The sequence below is a fragment of the Vicia villosa genome, linkage group LG1, assembly GCF_029867415.1.
Source record: "Vicia villosa cultivar HV-30 ecotype Madison, WI linkage group LG1, Vvil1.0, whole genome shotgun sequence".
NCBI classification, from domain to species: Eukaryota; Viridiplantae; Streptophyta; class Magnoliopsida; order Fabales; family Fabaceae; genus Vicia; species Vicia villosa.
In genome coordinates this window covers 176,287,849-176,310,741 of record NC_081180.1, presented here as the reverse complement: position 1 = coordinate 176,310,741, position 22,893 = coordinate 176,287,849, and the positions used below count along the sequence as shown (strand labels likewise).

At 35.0% G+C, this 22,893-nt stretch overlaps 1 protein-coding gene across 1 annotated transcript in view; it reads left to right on the top strand.

The window, feature by feature from the left end:
• LOC131660008 (uncharacterized) overlaps positions 1-16,558 on the top strand; it is a 33,898-nt gene extending 17,340 nt beyond the window's left edge. Inside the window, exon 4 of the mRNA XM_058929121.1 lies at positions 16,296-16,558. Coding sequence (XP_058785104.1) covers positions 16,296-16,558 — 263 coding nt within the window. The remainder of the gene's footprint in view (positions 1-16,295) is intronic.
• The last annotated feature ends 6,335 nt before the right edge of the window (positions 16,559-22,893 follow it).

The following is a 22,893-nucleotide window of genomic DNA, read 5'->3' as shown; positions in this document are numbered from 1 at the left end:
TTTCCCGTATTTAAATATTATTTATGTTTAGGCATCATTTGCAAAAATATCTAGATCAATAGTAAATTTTCGTATATAAAAATATTTAAATCAATAATATATTTTCTGTATACCATTTTTGAATTAAAATTTTTGGATCATAAATACCATTTTTCATTTAGAAAAATATTTAGATCAATAAAAGATTTTTTTCCGTATACAAATATTATTAATGTTTAGGTATCGTTTACAAAAATATTTGGATTAATAATAAGTTTTCGTATATAAAAATATTTAGATCAATAATAGATTTTTTCCCATATACCATTTTTTAATTAAATTTTTTTGGATCATAAATACCATTTTTCATATAGAAAAATATTTAGATTAATTATAGATTTTTTTCCGTATACAAATATTATTTATGTTTAGGTAATGTTTACGAAAATATATAGATCAATAGTAAATTTTCCTATATAAAAATATTTAGATCAATAATAGATTTTTTTCCCATATACCATTTTTGAATAAAATATTTAGGATCATAAATACCATTTTTCGTATATAAAAATATTTAGATCAATAATAAATTTTTCCCGTATTTAAATATTATTTATGTATAGGTATCATTTATAAAAATATCTGGATCAATAGTAAATTTTCGTATATAAAAATATTTAAATCAATAATATACTTTTTTCCGTATACCATTTTTGAATTAAAATTTTTGGATTATAATTACTATTTTTCATATAGAAAAATATTTAGATCAATAAAAGATTTTTTCCCGTATACAAATATTATTTATGTTTAAGTATCGTTTACAAAAATATTTGGATCAATAGTAAATTTTCGTATATAAAAATATTTAGATAAATAATAGATTTTTATCCCGTATACCATTTTTGAATTAAATTTTTTTGGATCATAAATACTATTTTTCATATAGAAAAATATTTATATCAATTATAGATTTTTTTCCCGTATACAAGTATTATTTATGTTTAGATAACGTTTACAAAAATATCTAGATCAATAGTAAATTTTTGTATATAAAAATATTTAGATCAATAATAGATTTTTTTTCTGTATACCATTTTTGAATAAATTTTTTTTGGATCATAAATACAATTTTTCGTATATAAAAATATTTAGATCAATAATAGATTTTTCCCGTATATAAATATTATTTATGTTTAGGTATCATTTACAAAAATATCTAGATCAATAGTAAAATTTCGTGTATAAAAATATTTAAATCAGTAATAGTTTTTTTTCCCGTATACCATTTTTTAATTAAATTTTTGGATCATAAATACCATTTCTCTTATAAAAAAGTAAATGGAGTATAGAGAGATTATGGTAGAAAACTAAAAAGGTGAAGAGAGAGAAATAATGGTTAAAGTAAGTTATAATATAGTTAAATAAAATATTAAGACTATAATGGACAATTGTGTAGATAGACAAAAAAATCAACAATTTTAATAGGTGTAAAAAAAATAAGGATGGGTAATTTTGTAAAAACCAGAACCACTAATTTTCTTATATTATAGATAAATGTAATGTTTCAATGAGATACATTGTTATTCTTTTGCATTAGTTTAAAATAGTTTTATTGTACCGAAAGAAAAAAATTGGTTGTATTATGTATCTTTAATCAAATAAGAAAAAAACGACAAATCCCAATTTCATTTTCACATAATATCATGGAGAATTTACATACCCCGTTTCTAAATCTTAAGGTCGATTTACAAAGTAACAAACGTCGACATAAATTTCATGGCTACATAAAGAGAATCTCTAGTTAAAATGTTTGATAGTGAAAAAAAATTATTGTTTGGGTGTCGTTTTCCTAATACTAGATATTCCTATTATAGAAGGTGTGGTTTTGTATGCGTTTTGTCTCTGTAATGCCATAAAGAAAGATTTTTATGTCTGTTGTGGGAGTGACCCATTTTAATATATATACAAGATGTCGTATTCGTTCTTTGTATCATTCGAAGTCTCCAAGTGTATAATAAAATATCTTTGACTAGAAACTTAAGAAAAATACAAAGTAATTGGGAATGGGGTAGCAACAGAAAAAACAACAAAAACTACAAAGCTGATATATCTCCATGCCAACGACGCCGTGGAGCATTTTGGTTCGTGGGAAATTGTCTAAATAGGACAAATCTAAAGTAGTATGATATTTCTTAATGAAAATAGATTTTAAACGTAACTTTTTATTTTTTGTATTTATTGTTAACTCTTACCATTGTATATGCACCGACAGGGTTGGTTAGTACATAAAAATGCACCACGAAATTATTAGATAAAATCTTGTTTGATAAATTATTCATCCGTTCCTATTTATAAAATCCATTTTCAATCTTTTCGTAAAATCTTAAAATATAAGTTATGTATGTAAATATGTAAAGATAATACAATTATTTGATAAATTTATTACAACAATTATTTATTTAATATTCATAAATTATGTTGTAAGATCTAATTAAAAAACAAAAGATATGTGTTATCATTATTCTAAAAACACAATACATGAGAACCTCCCGTAATTAAAGAATGTTAGAGGTTTTGAGGTTATAGTTACGTCACATAGGAAGGTGAAAAGTTTTACATGTGGTAGATGCTTAATGAAATTGGCCCTCCTCAATCTTAGGGTTGAGATATTTATAGAAAATCTCAGGGCCTGGGTCTTAGACTTCTAGAAAATAGCATCTGATTTCTAGAGCGTGGGAATGAAGTAGTTAATATCTTATTATTCAGGAGAACGTGGTCAATCCTCCATTGACTCCCTTTTTGCATCGTTGTGGCTTAGGACACACCACCTCCATGTTTCCACAGGAAGGTGATATATTTGAGAAACGGGCATCGCATCCAAATGATGGGCGCTCGATCTAGTAATCGAGCGACTAGGAAGATGTTTTGGACGATGTGTTACGTCGTTCACCATCCATGTTACCCCTTTTCAAATATACCAATACATAGTCCCTCAAGCACGGGACTTGGAAAAGACGAAGTGATTTAATCTTGTTTTCCTCTCCTTATTTGGATGAGTCCCTAAGGTAACCTAGGGTGAGTCCCTCAAGCCTAGGGTGAGTCCGGGCACCATATGATATTCTAGAATACATATCAAGGTGTCAATGAGGTCATCATGCGTCAACTAAGAGAAATACCTAAATGTCAGTTGAGGGAAATCCCTAAACATCACTTGAGGTAAAAGCACGTGTTTGTATTTAATGAGATCGATGATGATTTTTCTCTCAAGAAGCCACTTTGGCCTTAATTCCTTACTAGTGTCTCTGACATGGAAAATATTTTCTTTTCTTTTAACTATTAAGATGCGCTATGGTGGGGTGTAGATTATCCATACGACTGACCTCCCTTCCATATAAAAGGATTTCAGCTTCCCTTATTTAACCTTTTTCACATTCTCTTCTTCTAAGCTTTCAACTATTTTTCTTAAGAGTTCTAACAAGCGCATAGTGCATTATATCACAAGCTCTTGACCTCGTTTGCATGTATGATTCCATTGTCCATTCGTTCTCTCTACTCTTAAAGGTTTGTTAAGATTTTAGAATGCTTAAGGAGTGATTGTGCACCATTGTCTTGAATTAGACAGTTGGGGCCATGAGGGCCCTGGTAGTTTTGATAGTTATTCTCTTACTTTTCTCGTTTTTATCAAGAATCAATGGAGAAGACATATGCTAAATGCTTTGATGTCATATACTTCACGTCTTTGTACTTTAATGAGGACAGAGTCACAACTTTTCCAGTGACAAATCACACTTTCCAATACTGGACACGAAGATGATGTGATTTTTAAACCATGTTTTAAGGAGGAGATGGCAAAAATGGCCACCCTAGATGGATCTCCCACCCCTAATTTTAAATGCTCCTCCGTTTTATTTATGCTTTAGGGGTTTTAATACCTTTTACATCGTTTGAAGTTTAGTTTATAGCAAGTGCGAATGGTGTTGCTTCGTAGGTTACACCAAACGTCTGAAGCGAGATTAGGGAGTTCAAAATTACATGTCAGAGACAGCGTGTCTTCCCCAGCGTCGGGATATTCTTTTCTTTCTATGGTATCAAAATCAACGCCAAAAGTGACTGGCCAACCTTATGCGCCTTGACGAGAAAAAATGTGTTCAAGCCCCACTCAAAACCCTAGAAAGAATGGAAGTACAAGTTCGAGGAATCAAAGGGCGATACTATGTATAAATGGTCATGGGTGGGGCATTTTGCACCCCTGGCTTCCCACTCTCATGGATGAGAAACCCGAATATCGTCATGGATTTTAACTTTTATTACCTTACCTCAACTGAGCAAGAGGTGATTCAAATATTGGGTGGGTTTTGTGGAACTATTTGCTTGCAAATATAATCTAGAACTAATCAAAGCTTAGAAATAAGCAAGTTTCATTCAACCTTAATGATGTCCTGGTTTTTATGATGACAACACCTAATGTTGCAACAACACTTGAAGTGGTTTTAATGTTAACAACACATGAAGTCAAACAATACTTGAAGTTAGCTCAAGCAGTGAAAGATGTACAAGATGTTTGATCAAGCTATTCATATGAATCTAGATAAATAATTAGGATTTATGATCACTAGTGATGATTAGAAAATATCTTTGGAGTCAGGTTAACGCAATCTTGCTATAGTATGTTTTCGAAATAAACCTTGCTTCAATTAGGTCTTTTGAGGGTTGTAATGTAGCTTGGTTCATAGTTTTTTGAAACAAAAGGATATAAGGCTCAAAAATTTTAATTTTAAACCCACCTCATTCTCTTTGATGATCTTCGGTCCTACGTTCAGTTAATTCGACACATGTATTCAATTTGCTAGAGAATTTTGATTGTGTAGAGGTGAAGATAATGCCTCAAGAACTTATGAGATTTCCTTGAAGTGGAAGTCATCTATTTTAGTGTTTGCTTTTCTTGTTTTGACATGGTGGTCACATAATTTTGTTCTCTTTTTTTTATTAAGGAATTTGGTGACCTTTTTTTTATTTTCTTTTTTTTTGTTTCTTTTTATCTCTTATTTTTTCCTGGACCACTCTTTCGAGTTTTTAGTCCACTGGGATGCCCTAATTTTTTCCTAAGTCATTTTTCAAGCTCTCGACTTAGCGGACTCTTCTTTCTATTTTTTTAAACTATTTCCACGGACTTTATTCTTTCAGTGAAAAGTTTGTGACTATCATGGTATTGGTTATTGAATAACAACCATTATAAGCTTATAGATTTCCACGACTTCTTTGACACTTCATGATGTGTGTAAGGAACAAGATGTGATTGAACCTCAAATGGGACATTTCTCTGAAAATTTGAATGCATGGTCAAATTAACTAAAAAAGTACCTACCCCTAGTTAAGATTAAGGGTTTTGTAGTTCAGAAAGAAACACCAACTATTAGGCTCAAAGGGGTTGACTAGGGATTAAACCTCCTTAACTCCTTAGTTTTAGGGAATTTAAGCAATGCCTTACATTATCAGCAAAGTTTTATTAAAAAGCGTACATGGGCCTTTTTTTACATCATCCTCCATCCAATGGTTGCTTAACGAAAGTTGATAGAGGAAAGCAAGGTGGAGGAACATTAATATATTTTTTATTTTTTCTATTTTTTATTTTATTTTCATGCAATAAAAAGGAAAGGAAAAGAGCGAGTGAACATAAAATAATTAATTCAAAAGATGCATGCTCATTTCATTAATATTACTATTCAAAAACAACAAGTTTAAACAGAAAATAACACTTGACAAACAACGAAATTGCAAATGAAAATGATAAAAATAGCTTAACGATTATCAGCATCGAGGATGAGCTTTCCCGTCTGATCCACTGGCTTTAGGACTTAACTTCCCATGCTTGCTTCATTCATTGTGTCTTGGCAAAGGGTTTCTCTTGACGTTCGGGACATTCTCTTTGAAAGTAATCATATTTTTGTCCATCAGCTCCAACACTTTAGCCTTGAGTATCATGCAAGTGTCCAAGCAATGTCCTACTTCCCCTTCATGGTACTTGCATGTTACATTTGCATTGTACCATGTCGGGTATGGTGTTGAAAAGGGATCAATAGACCAAGGAGTCACTAATGAACCCTGAAGTAGTTGTGGGTAGAGTTCATTATACGTCACAGGAATAAGGTCAAAGTGAGTATTGTTCCTCTTGTTCTGATTTTGGTTTTTATATTGAGGATTGGCAGGCGTTGGTTGGGGTTGGCAAGTAGGTAATGTTTCCACATAACAGGATGTTCCACCTCCGACCATAACAACATTGGTTTCTCCTTCTTTCTTTTTTTCGAAGTTCCCAAAGAACTTCTTCACACCACTTGATGCCTAGTAGCATCAGGAATATTTCTCCTTTTGAGCCCATGCTCAATTATTTCTTTGATAGTTACTAACTCAGAGAATCTAGACAGTGCACTTCTAATCATTTTATCATATAAGGGAGCTTGCAAGGTATCCATGAATAAATTGACCAATTCTCGCTCAGCAAGGGGGTCCGCTTTCTAGCTTTCTTCAACGTTGAGCAAACTCTTTGAAATGTTTTTTATCTTCCTTGGTATGCTTTGCAGTCGTCTCATATTTGGAGCCATGTCAGCATTTTATTTGTATTGTTTCACGAAGGCCTCTGCCAGGTCCCTCTATGACTGTGAAGGTGTGAGAAAACATAAGAGACGGGGTTTGAATTGGATTGCACCAAATTTAATCTTTTTCGCAACTCAAACACAAAGCTAACAAGTGAATAAAATTAAATGAACACAATTATTTTTATCCTGGTTCATTGTTAAGTAAATTACTCCAGTCCACCGCGCAAGGTAATTTGCCTTATCCGCAAGGACTTAATCCATTATAATCAACCGATTATAGACAACCACAATAAGTCTGATCAACCTTGTTGAGAACCCCAAAAAGTCCTTCGATCCTTATTGCTAATCCATGATGACCGCAACCAAAATCTTCTTGAGAATCCTAACTACACCTAGTCTCTCAAGGAACCTATCAACAACTGTTGATTACAAAGATATGTATACAGAGATGCTTCTAAAAAGCATATTACATAATGTTTAAGTACAAAAACACAAAAAATTGATAGCAAGAAATGAACCAAATCTCCTTGCTAAAAATACAAAACTATACAAAGAATATATCAAAAGAGTTTGTGCAGCGTTTTAGCGTAGTTTTATAGAACTGATTTGTTGATTTCAAATTCTTCAAAGTCCTCCTTTTATAGTTGAAAAAGATATTCATTGGAGGGTATAATAGGAAACATAAAACCAACTATTTTGTCCCCAACGGTCATGGTGGGAATGGTAGACAACAAGTAAAAAAGTTTTGTCCTTACGCCACCCTATTAGAGTACTGGTCACATTGTACTTTGTACTTTTATACTCACCATGTACAAGACTTAACTCCCCTTATCTTGGATAAACAAAGCTCCTGCTGATGATGAACTCTAGGACATCAGTAGAAATCTCATGAAGCAGACTTCACACACTCAGAATGGGAAGTTACAGCTTCATACTTTTGTTGAGCACAAATTTATCATGTGAGATCAATCTTGATCTACCTACATGATCATTCCTTTAATCACCCAAGCTTAGTTATTAAATAATGACACAACTGATCTACACCCATAGGATGATGATATGTCATGCAACCTTGGTTTGACATACACCTTTAGTTTGTTCCATATACAAGTTAACCATCAAGAGAAATAAACTCTCAAACACTTTCTGAGACATAGTGTTCAGAAACAGACTTGCACTCACACCTCAAATAAATACTCAGCTCCCGTCAAAGTATTTTCCATCAGTCACATGCTCATTTTTATTAGACTGTGACAATCTATTCTTGCATCAGAAGGGACTATCTCTGAAAAGAAATATAGACATCTTCTTTCTTTAGGTAGGATGTCATGTATATATGATCCAACATTAATCATATTTACATCATCCCGAAAGACCATTTTCCTTATCATGGCCTTCTGAGATGATGTCCCAATGTATCTTCCAACATCATTCTTGATCAGAGGTTTTGACCATGTATTATGGTTCTTGAGTCACTATCTATAGCACACACTCCATTGCATGGACGATATATGATCTTGGCAACAGCAGTAGCAGATTCCCCTCTAGGAGTAAATCTTATAACAACATTCCTTGATGCATTCTTGACGATCTATTCTTCAGACTCACATGCATCATCCTTACTTGAATGTCTTCTTCACCATAAGAGTTCCATGTTCTCACGGACTGGATAATGACCTTAATAAAGAGTGCACACCCTTCATCTTGTTGGAAACCACCATCACATGGTCTTCTAGATCAGTTCTTCCTCAACAACCCCTTTCCCGAAGCCACTTGGAACCTAGTCTATTTGAGCAAGATATCCCAAGGAAAATTTCACATAAAACCGCCTTCTTTCGATCACACGCAACCTCTAGATGTCATAGAGAATGTCCTTGATAATTGAGCTTAACTTTAGGTGTAAATATTATGTTGATCATTCCTTGATCAGCAGAATTATCTAAGATGTGTTTTCTGGATAGAAACTTCTTATATAATCACCCCAGATGCATCCTCTTCAAAAATCATGAGAATGTTCTAAACATATGTAATCAATACACATTTGTTTAGCCCCTAAAGCATCTGCTAAGCAACAGGAATCTGCACACCTACTGATATGATGTTCCAACATCAAGTAGAACAACAGTTCCTTTCTCACGGAACAAACTAAAATCCTTGATCACCTTCAAGGTCTTCAATGAACGTCTATCATTTAATAAACAGGTCAGGATTACATTCCTAATTTCGTCACACACTAGGAATATCTATGCTGATGTATATGATCCCCATTGATCAACTTCTCTTCATCAATATTATTGATAAGCGCCTTTATGAGTGGACTTGCGATGAACCTCAAGTATTTTTGGCAACTTTAATAAGTTTCTTGAAGTTTCCCGTCAAGAATCACACCCTCATTGGGTATATCTTCAGAACAAATCATACTACCCTTTATACATGGACACGCGAGAGTACTAGAATTTTGAAGATATCTCTGCCTTGTAGAGAGAACATCTCACACACTAGAGAATCCACCATCATGGATGATTTAAAACAAACATGTAGAGCATGTTAGTTAGTGGAATCTACACACATCATCATTGAAGGACGCAACTTCCTCAATCAGCTGGTTGAATGTTATGACATTATATCTTACATCTCTGCATACATGTCAATCCAGCAATCTTTAAACCTGCTAAGGGAATCAGGAACCTCTCCCCCTTAGTTAGTGTACCAGGACTATCCTTCATAGCTCTCACCATCAGAGGCATGAGGATCTACCATGGGTCTTCCATTACATGTAACTTCACATATCAAGACCCCAAGCTCCTTAGTGACTTTAAAGTGCACCTTAACATATCCTGCACCCAGGTATCCGAGTCCAGTTGATCTTAGATGAAACAATGGTTTGAAAATAAATCAAACTACACATCCTTAGTTTATCAGGACAACCTAACCATTACTTATAGTCAGCACTCCTTATTCAGCGTGAGAGCTGTAAAGGTCCACACCCATGATGCACACATGAACCAACATACATGTTGAGGAGAAAAATAAATTCTCCCAACTTTTCTCAAACATGTCTTCATATCCTATCTAAGACCGGTGTCCTTGCTTACACCCTATGCTACAATATGGAGAAGATTCTCTCCTTATTGCAGCTACAGAACTCCACACACTTTCCTCTATCATACATTATCCTATGTTTCTTGTTCTTCATGGATTGGATCATTAAATCCTTCTTCCTTGTCCATTGAACCAGAAAGTATCTTCCCTAAGTCTCACCCAGATACATAGCAGGATGCCTGCTCTAATACCAATTGAAATTCTGGTCTTCAGATTCCAAATGTTCTATGACTTGTTGGGACATCTGATCTGATACAGCACACAACAAATAGATATCCATGAATGAAAAACAATGCTGAAAAGTAAATGAACACACAGGATTGTTAACCCATTTTGGTGTACAAAACACCTTCTCTGAGGGCTACCAAGCCAGGAAGGAAATTCACAATGAGCAGTATCAATTCAAAACTAAACAACATCTGGTTTACAACTTCTCCCTTAATCCCTACCCAGTGCAACTTCTACTTAAGAACTTCCTAGATAAGAGAAATCCCTCTAACTTCCAATCACCACAGTGATGTCTCACAATAACTACCCTAGTTACTGATATTGACAGCCCTTTACCACAATCTTCAATTACAAACAATACACGGTTAAGACTCTTAATCAACAAATTCTCGATCTTGCTTAAAAGCTTTGATCAAGAACAATAGCTTGAAACACAAGCAACAGACACTTAGATAACTATATCAAGGATACCTAAGTGACACATATACATTCAATACTTAACAACTTATGAATGCATGACAAAACTTACAACTCAAAAACCAGTTCTACTCTTTTATCAACATGATATTAGAGAGGCTCACAATTTGCATTCAAACCCTAACCTATTCCCGTAAGCTCTGATCTTCAATTTGGTTTGTATTCTTCTATTTAAAGCACCCATCTGGTGTGGACTTGGGCTTTAAAACGCAGCAGGAAGACGACTAGAAACCTGCAAAATATTCTCCTTAAAATAGGTCTTCAATCATTAGCTTCCTAAATATTCTCCATTTTTAGAAACCATGAAAATCTTCATAACATATAAAACCTTTTATCCTCAAATTTAGCGCCAGATTGGATTGCATAATATTCTCCAAATATTCCGCATCTGTAACCACTTAAGCAGAATCCAAAAGCCCATGTTGATATCTAGTCACGATGACAGATGATCCTGCATATGACATCTTGTTCGACATGTTACATCATAGCAGTAGATAGAACATCTTGTTCAACATTAGTTCAGCACATATTTTCTGCAAGTTGAACCATTCTAACTAACATGTTGCTGTCTAATTTGTTTTACTAAAATTAATACCAAACGTATAAACAGAGAATTAACAACTAGCCTATGGTAGAAAGTATGGCACTTACTATCACACCCTTCGTAACCATGGACCATCAATCGTGATGAAATCCTTCTTCCAACCGTGGTGATAGATAATTTTCGTGATAGTGCTACATATTTTTCGCTTCACAAAGTATTATTTTATTTAATCCAAAAGCATTTGGAGATGGTAATGGTTTCTCTTCTCTTAACCCAGTTTATAAAAAAAAAAAATTTATTTTTTTGATTTTTATTTTTGACAATTTTTTAAGATATCATTTCATTTTTAAAAATTTAACGAAAAAATAACAAAATCACTTAATTGGAAGGTGGTCTCACTAAGATACGAAGCTACACAAAAGGACAAAGCAGAGAGGACAATGTGTAATAAATTCACCGTCATTCGTTAGCGCGAGTTATTTTCCCACGTGTGAGCAAAGGGATGGACCATGCACACGTGTCCGATACTTTCTCGTATTTGTTCCTCCAACATGGACGAGGTACATCCTCGTCATAGCATTGGATTCTCTTCTCCGTCCTCAGGTGCAGTGCATGCGCACACTGTTCTCACTCTTCACCAAACATCTATGTCGTTGACTCAAATATTAAAGAATTTAATTATTCTCTTAAAAATGTACTATTACCCTAATTAAAATATGTTTGTAGGATTGGTTGATATTGCTAGCACTACCTTGTGTCCCGATACGAAGTTTGAATCTGAATGTCATTTTAGAAAGAGAAAAATAATAAATTTATGTACTTTAGTGTCTTAATTATTAAAACTTTTAAAGTATATTTCTAATCAAATATGGAGTAACTTTTAAGGTATAGAGCTAGCACTTATTTTTCTTTTCAAAACAAACTATTAAATATTTTAGGGATTCAAACTCATACGTGATTTAAAATAGATTTTTTAAAAAATCGTTTTTTAAAATATTATAAGTTTTTTTATATATATATTTTTTTAAAAATGAAACACTAGTTTTGAAATCCTATAACATAAACATACATTATTAAAGATCAAAACTTTGTCAAAATTGTAATTTTTTTAAAAAATTATATTTTAAAAATTATATTTTTGAAAATCTATTTGAAATAACTTCAAAATAAAGTAATTTTTTGAAATTTTGATATCTATTTTTTTTCATAAATAAATAAAATACCTAAAATCATATTTTAAGAGGAATTATTCAAACCAAATTTTTATTTGAAACTTTTATAATAAAATTCTTTGTAAAATTTTTTACACAAAATTATGTAACACTATAAAAATTATTTAAAAATAAAGCCAAAATAAACGGTCCTTAGATGAACTTTCAAATAACGATTTATGAATATATAAATAGGAGATATCATTAAAAAATATTAAATTAAAAAGAAAAGCAATCATCACTTTAAAAAAAAAAGTTATTTTAATTCATAATAAAAAGAAAATATAAAATTATATGATAATAAATTTTAAACACATTATTTATGAGGTTTTATTGATTTGTTTTAATAATGATATTCACCTAACTAACTTGTGTGACCTGGTGTGTGGGTGATCGTTTGATGTAGATCAACGATTAAGAGGAACATTACGGCGTGCTCATGTGTGGTGCTTAGGAAAGAGGGTCCCCGTGTATGTTAGTGATCGTTGCAAGCCTAACGATTGGTCCTAGAGGTTAGGTCGTTCATATTGAGTATTTGACCATCTCAAAATACTTTAACCCAAGTCGTTGTTATTAGCCTTGAAGGGAGGATTGTGTATGTAGATATTAATAAAGCTGACCCAGGAATATGGATCGTTGAGGAGATTGGTCGTTAAAACATGGACGAGAGGAAGAGAGTTTCACATTGGTGTTGACTAAGGTAGTTAGCATATGAAACATACACTTTTAATACATTTCATGCATACATAACATTGTTACCAGGAAGACCTCCAAATACATTCTCATGCGTAGGGTAGGGAAGAAATATGTCTATGTATACTTGAGTACACTTAAGTGCAGTTACAAACTTGAGAATTCATCTGAGCCATTGAATGTGATCTTTAAACTTTCAATGAATCATGATCGTCTAACTTGGTGTTCTTAGTGCATATAAAGTGGGAACTTGATGCTTAAATTTACTTTTTGAAATTCTGGTGTTCAGATTTCAGATGTCCTATGACTTGTTAGGACATCTGATCTGATACAACATACAACGAACATATATTCATGAATGAAAAATAATTCTAGAAAGTAATTGAACACATAGGATTGTTAACCCAGTTCGGTGTACAATAACACCTACTCTGGGGACTACCAAGCCAGAAAAGAAATATACTATTAGTAGTATCAATTTGAAGTACTATGCAAGCAACCTCCGGTTTAGTGACTTCTCACTTAATCCCTACCCAGTGCAACTTCTACCTAATAACTTCCTAGATAATAGAAACCCCTCTCACTTCCAATCACCGCAGTGATGTCTCACAATAACTACCCTAGTCACTGATATTGACGACCTTTTACCACAATCTTCAATTACAAGCAATACTCAATTAAGACTCTCTTAATTAACAAATACTTGATCTTGCTTAAAAGATTTGATCAAGAACAATATCTTGAAACAAAAGCAACACACACTTAGATAACTGTATCAATGATACCTAAGTGACACACATACATTCAATACTTAACAGCTTATGAATGCATGACAAGACATACAACTCCATAAACAGTCCTACTCTACTATCAACATGATATTAGAGAGGCTCACAATAAAAGGACAAACCCTAACCTAATCCTGTAAGTTCTACTCTTCAATAGATTTGTAGTCTTCTATTTATAGCACTCATCTGGTCTGGATTTGGGCTTCAAACCACAGTAGGGAGACTGCTGGAAATCTACAAAATATTCTCCAAGAAAATATGTCTCTTAAATATTCTCCATATTTAGAAATCAATCAGATCTCTTGAACACAGATAAAATCTTATATCCTCAGATTAAGAGTTATATTGGATTGCATAATATTCTTCAAATATTCTGCATCTGTGATAATTAAGACAGAATCCAAAATCCCAACTTAACACTTAGTCACGATGTCGGATGATCCTTCATAGGACATCTTGTTTGATACTGTTAGACGCTGGCCTTAGGATCTAGAGGGGGGGTGAATAGATCGTTCACAGTTTTACGGAGTTAAACGACTTTTCAGCGGAAGTGATTCTGAATCGACTCGCGTCTATTCCGAACCACTATCGAAACGATTGTATATGTGTTTAAAACCAGTCAAAAACTTGAGGTAAGTGATAAGAGTATACGTTGCAGAATCAAAGCGTTGCTCTTATTGAAAATCAGATTAACTTCTTGTATGATGGACAATGTTTGCAATGCAGTAAAAGTGATAGAAACAAATATACAAACACTTGGTGATAATGATCAAATTGACGGTGATTCAATATGTGATGGATTGTGATGTTTATATAAGTTCTTAATTCACAATCTTAACACTCGAATCGTTGATCAATTTGCTATTATAACCAAACACGAACAGAACGTAAATGAAAAAGTAAAAGCGACAAGAACACGATATTTGTTTAGGCAGTTCGTCGATCGTCCTCGCTACGACTACGTCTGCCCCCAATTCCAAACTGAAATTGGGTAATCTTTCATTAATGTTGAAAGTAGTATATACAAAGAAGATAACAAAGCGATAAACCATAAACCAATTATGTCGATCCTTTGAATCTTCTTCCCCCTTAATCTTGAGTCAGATCAAGGTTATCCAAGAGCTTCACTTTGATCCCTTTCTGCAGTGTCTTCAATTCCCTCGAACCCTTGTTCTTCAATCTTCACACTCAGTCGGATCCTCGATGAAACCTCTTGATAAAAACCCCCAAGAAACACCTATCTTGGAGGACAAAACCCGCAGATTTTATTCACCAAAAACCCCACAAATCTTCACCCACCAGGAATCTTCAATTCCGTTCCATGGACGTTATCGAACTCGATCACTAACCCTCAACGCAAGAATGATTATGTGTAATTGTGTTGGAGATGACGAAGAACGAAGATGAGAAGCCTTTGTGTATCTTTCAGTCGTTGGTGTTGCTTGTAATAATGAACCTTGGACAATATATATGATAGCTTAACAGTTGGAGATAAGAGAAACAGAATTTTTGACTTCTTGATCAGTTAGGTCGACCTCTTGTAGTGCTAAGGTCGACCTAGCAGAGCTTGCAGAATTTTGCTCCCAGTTAGGTCGACCTGTTAAAGGAGTAGGTCGACCAGAATCCTCTTCAGATGCATTCTGGGGACATTTTCTCAGATTAGGTCGACCTAGTTGTTGTGTAGGTCGACCTAGCAGACTGATATGTAAATTTCTTCAATTTAGGTCGACCTAGATGATGTGTGAGTCGACCTAGCAGAAGTATATGGATTTTTCTCCATTTTAGGTCGACCTGGGTTGACAGTAGGTCGACCTAACTGCTGCTTTTCTGCATTCTTCTTGTTTTGCTTGTGTTGAGTCGACCTATATGCATAATAGATCAACCTGTTCTGTCATGAGTGATCAATGCTTGCTTTTCTTTGAGTTTTCTGCTCCCGCTTTGTTGTTTGAATGCTTATTGAGTTTGCCATGAATCAAAAACATCTTTGAGTGTAATCTTGTATTCACATTCTCCCCCTTTTTGATGATGGCAAACCAGTAGTCGAGGCTTTGGTCGAGGCTTTGGTAGTAAGTGACAAATACTCAACAAACTCAGCATCTACTCAACAAAGCTCTAAGTGACAAATACTCAACAAACTCAGCATCTACTCAACAAAGCTCCCCCGTACACTCAGCATCTATCTCTCAACAAGGCAATCTCTCAACAAAGCTCCCCCGTACACTCAGCATCTATCTCCCCCTTTGACAACATCAAAAAGAGATACAACGAAAATAGAAGAGTAACGAGAGAAACATATATAAAATAACATGAAAAAGATAAAACAGTGAAGTTGACAATAAAATAACATAGATAAACCATAAGATACATAAGATCCAAACATGTTTAGCAGTACATTTTAACATAACAATGATCCGAGATATAAACAAACTACAAAAGAGTGTGACAACACATAGAAATATGACATAATTATGATGAGATAAGATGCAATGATATGATGATATGATGAAGAATGCATCCTAGCGCCTGCCCCTTCTTCCTCTTCCTCTCTGAAACGTATGCGGGCGATCTTCTTCAACCTGTTCCAACAGATCCAGCACAGATAAGTTGAGAGTGTTGAAGCTTTGGCTTATGTTTGCATGACGATTTAGAGCAGTTTCTCAAACTGATTTTGTCTTAGGACAGAGTTGGATGCAAATGTTTCAAAATCATTCTTGTGGTCTTGAATCAAGCCGTATAGCGATTGATATTGAAGTTGTTGTTCATCATATCGATCTTGTTGTAGCTGTTGCATGGTTTGGAACTGGAGCTGTTGTGATTGATATTGAAGTTGTTGTTCATTATATCTCTCTTGTTGAAGTTGTTGCATGGTCTGGAGCTGGAGCTGTTGTGATTCAAAATGTTGTTGTTGTTGAAATTGCATATTTTCAAGCATGGAGATAATGTTGGACTGATCTAGTGGAGGTGGAGCCGTGTATCCCCAAGGGATTTCTTCCTCTTGAGAAGGGACATATTGCCAATTTGGATCCGTGTCATGAGCTACATCTTCCATGGTTTGATCCTCATCATTTGCTATTTCTTGATCATTTCCCTCTTCTTCATTCCCTACAGTATGACCAAATTCAGTAGGATCATCATAGTTGTAGATAATTCTTCCGGTTCCCTTTTGTATAAGATAGTAGGTTTTCTTATTCGGATCCCAATGATATCCCATGAGAGTTAAAGTTGTTTGGGAGAAATCCTGGTTCTGTTTCATGTGCACGTAAGACAACCCATCCAGTTTCATGCCAAAGTGGTTTACTATGGTTTGAATGATCGAGCCATAGCATAAAGCAGTAGTCTTTTGTTGTATCTCTTGAAACTTGGCAGTCAGAAAGTGTGGCCAGTGCACACGCGTCCTGTTTTGAATCAGGTACATTAAAACAATCTCATTCCTTTCAATTCTGGAAAATCCGCCTGCTCGTGGTCGAATGACTCTTGAGATAATCCAGTTAAGGAGCCTAGGATCCCTTTTTAGGTGACCGGCTGTGATGGATTCATTTTGCTTGTCAAGAACAGCAGGATCTTTGAGAATGGATGTCATGTAAGCGACATGATCATAATTGGCCGGAAGGTCACCGTCTTCTATACGAACTTCGTCTCCCAAGAGTGTAAGACCAAAGATACTAATCCATGCACGTTTGTCAACAATATGAGATCTTGACCCCATCTTAAACCTAAAATTACAGCCTTCCTCTCTTGTGAACCCTGCATAGAAGGCCCTAACAGTATTCTCACAGTACGGTGTGGCACATTCCAAAAGGGGGTGAACGTTCTGATGCTTAATAAGACTAACAACATCAGGAATATGCATATTCTTAGCAACATGTTGATTAAAGACATATTGCTTCACTACCTTCCTTTTCATTTGCCATTTTTCAAAATTTTCTCTGCAATCAGGGTGAACAAGGGCTACAGCACTTACCGGTTGTGAGGATGATCCAGACGCAACTTCCTTTCCCTTTCTTGATTTTGGAGGCATGGTTGTTGATGATTTGTGAGAGAGAGATGATTTTGACACTTTTTGAACTTAGAGGAATTAGGGTTGGCCGTACACAATGAAGTGAGAATGAATGAAGATGGAAAGAATGAAGAATGGTTATGTATGGGGATGGTCGGGTCGACCTAACAGACCCAATTTGGGAATTATTTCAGCAGTGGGTCGACCTACATGAAGGCTGGGTCGACCTAACAGAAGTAGTGAAAAAAATAACCAATTTAGGTCGACCTAAAGAGTGGGTAGGTCGACGTAACTGGACAATTTTAGTTTCTGCTGAAATTTTTCTTCTGTAGGTCGACTCAGATACAAGGTAGGTCGACCTAAATTGCTTCAAAATGTTTGAAATGACTTAGAGATGTTGCTATATGATGGATTTATGCTTAGTTGCTTGCTTGTATGCCCAAATTATGATATGTTATGAGTGGAGATGATAAACACATATGTAATTGAGATATATAGATAAACATATATGAAGTCACTATAAGCATGTTAATTTGATAGCATATTATAGCATAAATAAAATTTTTGGAAGTGAACAATAAACATGTTACCGCTTTCTCAATATGTAGGTGTTTTGTCATCATTGTGTGGAGTCCTCTTGTTAGTGTGCCATACTCCTAGATTTGATGATGAATTGTCTTGATAGAATGTTTCATAACATGATTGCTTGATTTTTGCGAAAAACTCATCTAGTATCGATTACTTGCTGTTCTCCCGGATGCGGGACATGGTCCCAAACAATATTCTGCTTAGAATAGGTTTAAAATTTCTTTGCAATGCAACTTGCCAATTGCACATCAAGTAATGCGTCCTTTGTGTTTTTCGGGTTAACTTGTATTTGTGATGTATCTTATACATTTGTGGTGGCCAGGTCACTTGCATTTCCTTTGCTAAGAATAGTTCTTCATAGATGACATACCAAAAGTGATATGTCTTCCTTTTATGTGTCTTGAGCATCAGCTATCAAGAGACCACCACCTTTTGGCGATGTCAAGACACTTTTCCTGCAAAGATTAATTTAGAGTGGAAGGTCCCCAATCTTCATTGGGTCCTAGATGGTGAGTACAGACATTGTTGCACTTAGGCAACCATTGAAATACTCCTTTAGGAACTAAAATTCTCCTAAATTTGCATTTTTCAATGGTATGTCCCTTTTTGCAACAATAATGACAGGTAATATGATGAGAATATGGTGTTTTGCTGGTTGATACTTTTGGTACAAAAGTGTATTTACTATATAAAGGAGTATACGATCTTTTGAACTTATTTGGATCAACGGCAAACGTCACTTTTGGTTGCAGAGCCTTGTCTAACTTGGCTTTTAGATCTCTTACTTCTTTTTGCCAAATGTGACATGTCTCACAACCAAACCACGATGTAGGATCTATTTCAACTTTATCCTTTTGAATGTCTAGCATAAATTGTTTTAAAGCTTCCATATCCTTTTCGGTTTTCTCAACTTTTGATTCAAGATATGAAAAGATTTTCTTATTTGAGGCCAAAAGTTTGAAAGCTTTAATTGCATCTCTATGTAATTCTTCAAAAGCAAGTTTTAGTTGAGAATGAGATACCTTATCTACGAGTTCAGGTTTAAGATGACTTACAACTTTCTTTTTCTTGTGTTGATGAGCCATGAAACATAGGTTTGCTGATTCTTCTTCATCGCTTGATGAGCTTTCACTAGATGAATCACTTTCCCATGCTATGTAGGCTCTTTTAGATTTGTTATGACCTTTGCTTTGGTTCTTCTCTTTTTCCTTCTTAAGGTATGGACAATCCGGTTTGTAGTGACCGGCTTTCCCACAATTGAAGCAAAGACCTTTGATTTTTCCTTTGTTGTCGTCATCTTGTTTGAACTTGTTTGATTGCTTTCTATAGTTGATCAAGCCTTTGTCATAATGTTTTGCTCCATTTTTCTTTAGATATTTGTTGTATCTTCGCACAAACAGTCCCATTTCCTCATCATCGGAGTCTTCGTCATCACTTGTATCACTATCCTTTGGCTCTTGTCTTGAGGTCTTGGAGCTTGAAGCTTTTAGAGCTATTGACTTCTTCTCTACCTCTTTCTCCATGTTCTTTTCTTTCTTTGCCCTTTTCTCATGCATGTCAAGGCATTTAAGGTGTTGTTCATGTTCCTCTAGTTTACCAAAGAGAGTGGTAATGTCTAAGGTGTTTAGATTATTTGCTTCCTTTATTGCTGTAACCTTGGGTTGCCATTCCCTGTTCAAGCATCTTAAGATTTTGTTAGTAGCAACTGCATTGGAAACAAGTCTATCAAGAGAATTTAACCGATTTTTCAGGTGAACGAATCTCTTCTGCATGTTTTCGATGGATTCACCATCTTCCATGTGGAAGAGTTCGAACTCTTGAGTTAACGTATTGATCCTAGCTAGTTTGACATCATCCGTTCCCTCGTGGGAAACTTGCAATGTGTCCCACATAGCTTTAGCTGATCTACAATGGGAAACGCGATAGTATTCATCAACTCCTAGAGCTGAGATTAGAATGTTTCTCGCTTTCCAATCGTATGCATATCTCTTTTCATCTTCAGCATCCCAAGTATTTTCTGGTTTTGGAACAACTGCACCAGCTGCATTTGTCATGGTGATCTGAAAGGGACCATTGACAATGGCTGTCCAGATGTTCCTATCAATTGCATTGATGTGGACACACATACAATCCTTCCAATAGCCATAGTTTTCACCGTTGAAAACTGGAGCTCTATTGTGAGCCCCTTTAGGTCCGGAAGCCATCTTTCCAATAAGTGTTTCACGTAGCACGGAATAAACCAGAGCTCTTGATGCCACTTGTTAGACGCTGGCCTTAGGATCTAGAGGGGGGTGAATAGATCATTCACAGTTTTACGGAGTTAAACGACTTTTTAGCGGAAGTGATTCTGAATCGACTCGCGTCTATTCCGAACCACTATCGAAACGATTGTATATGTGTTTAAAACCAGTCAAAAACTTGAGGTAAGTGATAAGAGTATACGTTGCAGAATCAAAGTGTTGCTCTTATTGAAAATCAGATTAACTTCTTGTATGATGGACAATGTTTGCAATGCAGTAAAAGTGATAGAAACAAATATACAAACACTTGGTGATAATGAATTAATGATCAAATTGACGGTGATTCAATATGTGATGGATTGTGATGTTTATATAAGTTCTTAATTCACAATCTTAACACTCGAATCGTTGATCAATTTGCTATTATAACCAAACACGAACAGAACGTAAATGAAAAAGTAAAAGCGACAAGAACACGATATTTGTTTAGGCAGTTCGTCGATCGTCCTCGCTACGACTACGTCTGCCCCCAATTCCAAACTGAAATTGGGTAATCTTTCATTAATGTTGAAAGTAGTATATACAAAGAAGATAATAAAGCGATAAACCATAAACCAATTATGTCGATCCTTTGAATCTTCTTCCCCCTTAATCTTGAGTCAGATCAAGGTTATCCAAGAGCTTCACTTTGATCCCTTTCTGCAGTGTCTTCAATTCCCTCGAACCCTTGTTCTTCAATCTTCACACTCAGTCGGATCCTCGATGAAACCTCTTGATAAAAACCCCCAAGAAACACCTATCTTGGAGGACAAAACCCGCAGATTTTATTCACCAAAAACCCCACAAATCTTCACCCACTAGGAATCTTCAATTCCGTTCCATGGACGTTATCGAACTCGATCACTAACCCTCAACGCAAGAATGATTATGTGTAATTGTGTTGGAGATGATGAAGAACGAAGATGAGAAGCCTTTGTGTATCTTTCAGTCGTTGGTGTTGCTTGTAATAATGAACCTTGGACAATATATATGATAGCTTAACAGTTGGAGATGAGAGAAACAGAATTTTTGACTTCTTGATCAGTTAGGTCGACCTCTTGTAGTGCTTAGGTCGACCTAGCAGAGCTTGCAGAATTTTGCTCCCAGTTAGGTCGACCTGTTAAAGGAGTAGGTCGACCAGAATCCTCTTTAGATGCATTCTGGGGACATTTTCTCAGATTAGGTCGACCTAGTTGTTGTGTAGGTCGACCTAGCAGACTGATATGTAAATTTCTTCAATTTAGGTCGACCTAGATGATGTGTGAGTCGACCTAGCAGAAGTATATGGATTTTTCTCCATTTTAGGTCGACCTGGGTTGACAGTAGGTCGACCTAACTGCTGCTTTTCTGCATTCTTCTTGTTTTGCTTGTGTTGAGTCGACCTATATGCATAATAGATCAACCTGTTCTGTCATGAGTGATCAATGCTTGCTTTTCTTTGAGTTTTCTGCTCCCGCTTTGTTGTTTGAATGCTTATTGAGTTTGCCATGAATCAAAAACATCTTTGAGTGTAATCTTGTATTCACAGATACATGTTATACCAGATGCAATAAATAGAACATCTTGTTCAACATATTGATCAACATATATTTTCTACAATGTTGAAACATTCTATACAACATGTTGTTGTCTAATTTGTTTTACTAAAATTAATGTCAACCATACAATTAGAAAATTAACAATCTCCCCCTTTGGAAAATTTTGGCTAAAATAAATTTACATGTTATAATCAAATCTCAGCAACAACAAAAAATGTAAATGTCCAGTCCGTGTTCCGGAGTCCTCATACACTCCTCAAGTATACTTTCTCAACTTGAGACTTTTAGTAGTAAATCTACCCGTCAGAGAGTTAGTCTTCTTCTTATTCATATGAAGGTTGTCAGAGCTTCATATTTAACATCTTTGCACAACATTTTGAATAAGCTCCATATACCCACACACCACAGACCAACAACATTAGGAAATGAGTAGAAAGTCCTGGAGTCATTTGGTGTGCACGAGCAAGAAGATAACTGACACCCCCCCCTCAATGTGGAAACCAAATCTTGCCACTGATGGAAGTATCCAATTTTCCATACTGATGGATAAAATTTCCAGAGGGCATAAGAGACCCATTAAGTGGCATAAAAGACCCCTTAAGAAGCATAAGAGGAAACTTAAGAAGCAACCATCAGTCAACTTGTGTAACTCATAACATAGGACACAGTTGTGTTCATAACTCATATCACATGACATAAAACCCACAAAACGCATGATGAAACATCTTATTTGACATCTTTATAACTCCATAAATTCAGACACAAAAAGGAAAGCAGACCTAAAACCATACCCTTGACAATATTTTCTCTCCCCTTTTTTAGCCAAAGAAATAGCAAAGAATGTCGTCACAGACCATACCTAGACAATACTCA